Raw genomic sequence first — 8,231 nt, forward strand, 5'->3', positions numbered from 1 at the left:
CCTTATGATGAGGTTCCATTATGTAACAATAATAACAATAAATTACTATAACATCAAACAATACTTGTTGTTGTTTGACAAAAAAAAATATGAAAAAAGGGGAAATACAAGCCATATGTCCTGTAGGTCAAAGGAAAATGAATGATACTTTGTATATAAATTCTTGGATACATAAAGTATAAATCGATGCACAAACTAATTAATAGTTTTATTCTTTGCCTCTTGCTCGGAAAAGTCTCTTTTTGAAGGTGGATGATTTTCAAAATAATACCTATTGATCAACAATTTCATATTTTCTTCAAAAGCACCACATTCGAATATATATTGAAATTCATCTCCAACAACATTTTGTTGCATTTTACACAAGTTCTCAGTTCACTAGCTGAGCTGAGTGCACCTCGTTCTCACAGAACTGCAGCTCTTGCTTCACTCTGATTACAAGTACGTGTATTATTATTACTGATAAAAGACAAACAATTATTTTTAAATAATTATTTAATAAATATTAATGATTTCTGATTTTTTATAATTTTTGTAAAGAGAAATTAATGATAATATTACACTAAACTCGAACGAGTCTGGTATTTCTTTCGCCATGGCATTCATGACGTCATTTACAAGCCGTCGCAGCTCAGCTCAATCTGTGATCAGAGTGTATCCGTATGCGCAGGATAGTACAACAGGTGTATTTTACGAGCTGTGCATGCAATATACGACGCTGTGTATTTGCACGTATGGGAACAATCAACTCGGTTGCAGAATCCAGTTGAACACTTTATTTATTCTGTCAGCAATCTTGTTTCGAGACGCAAAGATAGATCAACGAGCAAGTGGTTACCCAAGATAATTGCTTAGCGTTACGTCTGCATAATGATTGTCTTGTAAGTACCATTTTGCATGTATTTTCTCTCCAGTGACGTATCCATCTCTTCTCTTCTTCTGTTATACTTATCATAGGATCATATCGTGATCCGGTGATATCAATTATAGTTGTACTTGTAGTTGTAACGTTTACTCCTATACCCCGCGGCCGTCTGTAGTGCAGTGTAACTTGGCTGTGAATTAACCGGTTGATCACTGTTGTACTGCTATACTGACTACTGTATTTACCTACTATGGAAAGACATTGCAACTGTTTTAGTGTTAGTTGGGCCTGGAATTCATAACATAGTCTTGTAATGCCCTCCACTTTTCAGGTCAAATTTTAACTTCCACTGTGTAGGGCCTACAGTTACACTGACAGTATGTCAAATTTGAATGTTTTCACTTCTTTATATATTGCAAAGCATGTGAATCTGTTCTACTTAGAAAGTCTAAAGCCAACACGGCAACGGACAAGTCCATCTTCATATACATGTGGATTGAGTGAACGCAACAATATATTAGTACAGTAAAACACATTATATCAGTGAAAGTTTGGGGAAAATCGGACAGTCTGTTCAAAAGTTATTAATTTCTTAAGTATCTGTGCATCACTGCTGCATGAGAATACTGTATGTCACATGTGTATGTTAAAGAGAATTTCACAAAACTTCACTTTTTGAATAAAAAGTGCACATTTCTTCAACTTATTGTTACTGACATACATGTACAATTTGTATGTTATGGGTAGTATCATTCACCCTACCTTCTGAAAGAGAGAAGTTGAGTGTTCTTTTGTTTTGCGAGAAAAGTGAAAATTTGTTGAATATTAATTTTATTCTTTCTTTATATTGTACACATGTGACATCACAAGCTATACAGTCTTGTCATACAGCCGTGACTGAGCAGAAACTTCAGAAATTCATAACTTTTGAATGGATTGTCTCATTTTCCTCAAATTCTCACTATGACGTGTTCTACTATTAAATATTGCTGCATTCACTAAACCCACATGTATGAAGGTAAACTTGTCCTTTAATTGACAGGTTTGCATCAACTTCAGACTTGAATTAAACTAGTTTTAATTGCTGGTTAACTTGGCACTAAATCATACTCTAGTAGTGTTCAGCGTTGCCTTTTTTTTTGTGCTTACAGTCACGTTTGAATTGTGGACTCCAGACTCCGTCGCCATATTCATAATGTGGTCTCACTAATGCTTTGAAGAGGAGGGAAAACAACGTATCTTCATCTATACAATCAGAAGTCCTTTCAACAAGGCCCACAATCCTATAGCTCTGTTTGCCACTCGCACTCTTCCTACATGTCTCTGAATTTTAGCATGGGGTCGAATGTTACTCCATTGACTCCTTTGACATGCCATGGTGGCTTCATTTTGGACATAAGACATATGATTTGGACAGGACATCACTTAACTGATTATCTGACCATTAATCCACAAAAGTCATTTTCACCAAAATTGCAGATACAGGGTCTCGTCACCCCAGTGACGATATGTAAATGTTGGGATAAATTCTGAATTTTTCATGCCAATCAACACTAACAGACAGAACAGCTTCTTTATTTTAACATTTTTACATCACGCAATGATGGTACAACAATGTTTGATTATCTACACTTACAGACAGAGCTTCTCTCACTTTTAATTTCAGGTACAAAGACAAGACCAACTGACTGAGATATGGGGTAAATTGTGCCGAACTCTAGAGTGAGGGGTAAACAAAACATCCATCACCATGACTACACGCGACTTGAAGAAAGCACTGAGGGCAGAGGGAGGAGGGGATGCTCTCCCTCTGCTGAGTTCAACTCATGAAGATGAGCAGGCATTCCACGAATTGAGAAAGAAGCAGGAAGCTCGCCGCATTGAGGCAACTCGCACCGAAGCAGATGCTATGCTTGCAGAGCGGGGCTATGGCAACGACTTTGACGGAGAGTATCTTCTCCAGTTCTCGGCCAAGCAGAAGCGCAAGACAGTCCTTATCTTCCACGATGCCTTCTTCTTGATTCTCGACTATCTACAGTTCTACGCACTCATTATGGCCATTGCCCTGCGCTGGCCATGGCCATATGGATGGATGCAGTACACTCGCTTCATCCTCTTTGCAAACCTGGATATCTGGGAGTTCCTCAAGCTGAACACGCCCAGTATCTACGAGGCAACAGTTGATAGGTTCATTGACAGCACTCTTCTTCCCTTTGACTATCGCTTCCTGTTGCTGGCCTGGGCCATATTCATTTTCTTGTTCATCACTGTGTATGTCATTGTGTACATTAGCATGTACTATCAGAAGAAGTACAATCTACTTCTCCAGGTGGCACGCTTCAAGCGCACGTACTTGCTCCTGGTGCAAGTGTTTGTGATGCCTGTAGGGGTTGCCCTAGCCAAGGTCTTTCACTGCAATGTGGATAACAACATGGACGTCCACAACCAAACACCATGTGGCAGTGCCGAGCACATTGCCTACATGGGCGTTTCCCTGGCCATCTTCTTTGGGCTCTTCATCCTAATTCCCGCGTGGATGATTGTGAAGATCAAGTCTCAGATCTTCAGTCTGAAGGCACAGCGTCATGAAGGTCACCTGCAGCTCAAGGAGGCTGAGTATGCCCATTCCCTGGACCTCATCTGGGCTCTGAACCTCTACCATATGTTCTCCTCTTTTTCTCTCTTCTGGGTGTACTTCCGCCCAATCATGTTCTTCCTCAAGCTCATCTTCATTGTGGCCTATGCTGCCATGCTGTGGCTCCCAACCTGGCAGATGCTGGTGATTACCATCCCCATCCTTCTCCTCTTTGTTGTCATGGTAGTCAAGTGGCCTTTCAGAGTCAGGTGCTTCAACTTCCAGTTGGGACTGACCTTCCTCTGCATGCTCATCCTGGCTTTCATGGGCTTCATGCAGAACATGGACGGACTGGACTCGGTCTTCTTCACAGTGGACTATCTCTTTCTGGAACTTCTGGTCCTGAATGTAGGTTGGCTTGGGATGACCATCCTGTGGCTTGTCTATGTGATCCTCCGCTACACTGGCTGTCTCTGTAAATCCAGACCTCTGTGGCCACAGCTCACTAGTAGTGGTCTTGATCGGCTCGACGAGAACACCCAGAAGTACATGCGTGCAGTGCTCTGTGGACGCATTGTCCTGGAAGAGGCTCTCTCAACCACACCGCTGTTTAGTCCTGCCCATGAAGTGGCAAGGCAGATCCAGATCATCAATGCCTACTGCCGAGAGGCAGAACTCCTGCAGGACCAGATTCACGACACCCTCTGGGATCTCCTGGATGAGCTGATTGAGGCCCACAGCCGCATCGCCCAGACATCCCTGTTTGCCGAGTCCGTCAAGCCCTCGATACGGGAGACAGCCAACACCTTCATGAAGCTCCTGCCCGAGTTCAAAAGGAGGCTGGCACAGCGGGAGTACGACTTCTGCCTCATGACGTCCCAGAAGAGACGAATGCTTCTCAAAATGTATACACTTGGTAAGTTGTTTTTTTTTATTTCTTCCTTTTCTTAAAGTAATTTTGCTTGAAATGATGTACAGATTTGAGCGAACACTTTCAATTATGTTCCATCTGTAGCAACTGCATTATCAGTGACAGCTTTCTCTTTGGTCAATTTGCCTGAAATTGTACCCATTGTCTTTAATACTTTGTTTTCTTTTCCACCCTATCATCATGTTACATGGTCCATTATTTTCTTGCAGGTGTGTTTGTAAATGGCAGAGTGGCAAAATCCAAACCAGCAGCTCAGAGGGAGGCAGTGGAGAAACTCTACAACCCTCTAGTGTCTGTGGTCCTGCAGAATAGAGGAGTTGAAGGTAGGTTGCAATGAAAACTCTTCTGTAGAGACTGTTCAGTGACCTGCATTTATAGGTAGAATTCTTATCATGAAGTGATGATGTAATGGGGGTACATGATTTCATTTTACAATGTCTTAAATAAAAGACTATATGTCACAAAGTGCAGGCACTCCATTGGCAGCCTTTCATTGTTAATGCACCCAAGTCTAACAAGTGTAGGTATTGTACATGAATGTGCCAAATATATTCTACAGTTAGTACAAGTTTTGCTTTAATGATTAGATACCTAACATCACATATTATAGTTTTAATTTAAACCCGAACGAGCCTCTTAACATAGTTTCATTGATGTTTGTAATTCTTGTGTCGGATAATTTTGATATCAACTATGGAGCATCCCGACATTCATGTTATGTGTTTTATGTTCTGTCAAAGCTGTTTTTTCACAGCTGCTAAAATGTAGATTGGTAGCTGACAAGAGGGTGTGTCCTAGGGGCACTTCATCAAGCATTCTTGTCAGATATTTTTTTCTGACAAATTTGCTCTCAACCAGTCAGATGCAAGGATTTCAGTAGCTTGTGACAGTTTGTCAGAAAAAAATGTTTGACAAACTGCTTGATGAAATGCCCCTCGTAAGTACTATGGTATAGCAGTATATCACAGTCTTTCTCCATGGAATATTTGGAGCCACAATCAGGCTGGTTTTAATCTCCATTCCTCATCGCTTACAATGATTTCCTCCAGGTGATGAGGGTTACTATGGCAACGACTACAGTCAGAAAGAACTGGAGGCAGGACCCACTGGGTATCGTCTGAAGCAGAGGCAGGGACAGGCAGTTATTATGGAGATTGATGAGGAGGATGACGATGAGGAGGAAGATTTGATGCCACCCTGGATGCGACCTCCAACATCTGTATCTGTAAGAATGAGACTTTTTTTTGTAGCTAATCTCCATGATACAGCTCTCTATTATACAATGTTTTATATATGTATTGTATTATATGGAAATATGTGGACAGCCATGGCCTAACACTGTGCAATATTGGAGATGTTTGCATCATAGCTAGGATGCAACTGTAAGTTAAAAACAGAATACAAATTGCCTTGGTAATCAATGTCACCTTTTCACTGAATAATGTTCACATAAAATGATCACTTGATGCACTCGAGTCAAGTATTTTCAACATTTGCAGTAGGCATTGCTGGTAAGGAAACATGCTTGCGTGATGGCAGCTGCCAAAAATTGAGCGCAACAGTATATATATGAAAGTTCTGTTTTTAGTGTGCTGACATTACCTAAGGATAAAACAGGAAGCTCTTGCATAATTCTTTGTATCACATGTGGGGATTCATGAGTACAATACACCACTTTGCAGTGGAGTCTACTGTATGAAGTTTCATGTTTTACCTCTGAGATTTAATTCATAGGTAGGCAGATTATGAATGCCATCTTACCCCAAAAGGTTCATCATTTCTTATTCTGTTACCATGGATGTGCTTCTCTGTCATATTAGTACATTAATAACAAACATTTTACTGAATGGCAGGTCATGTCTGGGGTGTCGTCCATCAATGACCGTGACGACGATGATATGACAGCCATGATGTACGGCATTCCAAGTCGCATGGGGACTGCAGCTTCAGTGGCGTACACCACACAAAGGTATGACCTCACCTTTAGACAAGTTCTACGTATCATAACAGTGAACCCACATTCATGTAAACTGAAAAGCGTGGCGCAGTCTGTTTTATCAGCTCAAGTTGAAAACCCAATTACGCTTCTGGTGTGGAATCTCGCCCTTATTGTCAAGATCAAGTGATATTCTTGTACCTTTCAAATACTGGTATTTCATGAAATATGATTTTGCTACATGTAATGGGAATCAATCACTTCCTTCGATTACAAGTGTTTCCCAATCCACAGGACCTGCACATGTCACACACTGCAGCTTAAATCTAAGTATCTTGTGTAAAATCACATTAGGCACCTACTCTTTGTTTTTTGAAGTGGTGCATTATATTTTAATCACTCATATTGGAAATATGCATTAAATAATTTTGCCTCAGTATGGAGTGAAATCAGTTGTTGCCCCAGTGATGCAGGAAAAAAAAATTATGCACACTTTAAAGGGATCGTATAGTTTTGGTTGAGACCTAATTTCAGGTTTCTAACATTTTTTGGTGAGATAATGAGAAACCTCTTCTAAAATATGAAAGAGCATGTAATTCTACAAGGAATTCAACGTTTATTTGATGAAAATTGGTTTTGAAATGGCTGAGATATCCAAAAAAGACAATTCTAATAAAGTGTGGGACCCACACGATCGCTTTGTTTTACTTTGTTTTTGGATGTTTCAGTCATTCCACACCCGATTTTCTTCAAATAAACTTTGAATTCCTCTTAAAACGGTATGTTCTGTACTATATCATAAGTGTTTTCTTAGTATCTTGCAAAAAGTTAAAAGTCCAATTCTCATCTCCACCAATACTGTACCATCCCTTTAACTTGATATCTGACCTTTTGTTACATTTATTGTTTCCGTTTCCTGTTAGTGCTGGATCGGTGCAGAGGCCACCCAGAGCCATCTCACAGTCTTCCCTGGCTCGTTCCCAGAGGGGTTCATCATCATCCTCCCAGACATCCGTCAGAGTACCAAGTCGCCTTGGCAACAACATTGAAGACATTCCAGAGGAGCTGTAGAACCTCTTTTTTCTTTCTTTCTTTGTACAAATCTTCTAGTGAGTTTAATGTGCCGTTATGTTTGTGTATATCACTTCCCCCACCCCTATTGTGTGTTTTTTCCTCTCTCTTTTTTTTTTTTTTTGGGGGGGGGGGGGGTAGGATTGAGTGTGAATTTTATTCATTTAATTTTGTCTGTACTGTATTAGTTGCAGGAAGACTGTGGTATGAAGCTGTTACAGCAACATGCATTACCATGAGGAATAGATCAATCTTCTGTTAACGAGCATTTGTCCCATATTCTGAATTTGTTTGAAAGTTGAATGGAGACCAAAGGTATGGAATGATATTTGTGTACAACAGAGCTTATTTAAAACGCCTTGTTCCTCATATATGTTTTGTACTCAGCATTCAGCTCCCCTGGGAAGGGGGGGGGGGGGAGGGGTGGTTACTTTTGTAACACAATTGTCAAGAAGATAATATTTGTACAATCATGCACTCCAGATTTATGCAACTATGAGATGAGTTCAGTGTTTAAACTGGAATGAAGGAAACACTAACAGGTTTCCAATTCACTCACATCATGCCACAAGTGCCTCAGAAATAACACTTTGTCAGATGCCTGCTTGGTGTCCTCCATGTATTGCAAAGGAGCAAGCCGAAGAGATAAGAATCTAATCACTTCAGACTGCAGGTTGTTTGTTCCTGCTCATGTACAAGAAGACATGGGACTCTTCTTTCAGTCTCCAGATACAAATGGGTCTGATGTGTGCCTTTACTAAGAAACTACAGCTCAGGATAGCAGTTGCCATGTGAGTGACAATTAGAAAATGTATCAACCCCAAATGGTACCAAGTTCATTTCGGAATTAGTG

General features: G+C 40.5%; 1 protein-coding gene across 1 annotated transcript; it reads left to right on the forward strand.

Annotated features, from left to right (window-relative positions):
* Positions 1-759: 759 nt before the first annotated feature.
* Positions 760-7,384, forward strand: LOC139733696 (uncharacterized). Its single transcript, XM_071644509.1, has 6 exons — positions 760-881; positions 2,532-4,356; positions 4,581-4,694; positions 5,421-5,596; positions 6,225-6,340; positions 7,231-7,384. Exons 2-6 carry the CDS (start codon positions 2,616-2,618, stop codon positions 7,376-7,378), a joined length of 2,295 nt encoding a protein of 764 aa, XP_071500610.1. The 5' UTR covers positions 760-881; positions 2,532-2,615; the 3' UTR covers positions 7,379-7,384.
* The last annotated feature ends 847 nt before the right edge of the window (positions 7,385-8,231 follow it).

Source organism: Diadema antillarum, unplaced genomic scaffold, assembly GCF_040938485.1.
Source record: "Diadema antillarum isolate AM-2024a unplaced genomic scaffold, OU_Dant_1.0 seq00000486_RagTag, whole genome shotgun sequence".
Lineage (NCBI taxonomy): Eukaryota > Metazoa > Echinodermata > Echinoidea > Diadematoida > Diadematidae > Diadema > Diadema antillarum.

What these genes read in the sequence shown, in the direction of transcription:
- LOC139733696 (XM_071644509.1), top strand. Translation starts at nt 2,616, where the DNA reads ATGACTACACGCGACTTGAAGAAAGCACTGAGGGCAGAGGGAGGAGGG. An exon ending in TCTCAAAATGTATACACTTG is followed by an intron (nt 4,357 to 4,580) that starts GTAAGTTGTTTT and finishes ATTTTCTTGCAG; the next exon opens with GTGTGTTTGTAAATGGCAGA. An exon ending in GACCTCCAACATCTGTATCT is followed by an intron (nt 5,597 to 6,224) that starts GTAAGAATGAGA and finishes ACTGAATGGCAG; the next exon opens with GTCATGTCTGGGGTGTCGTC.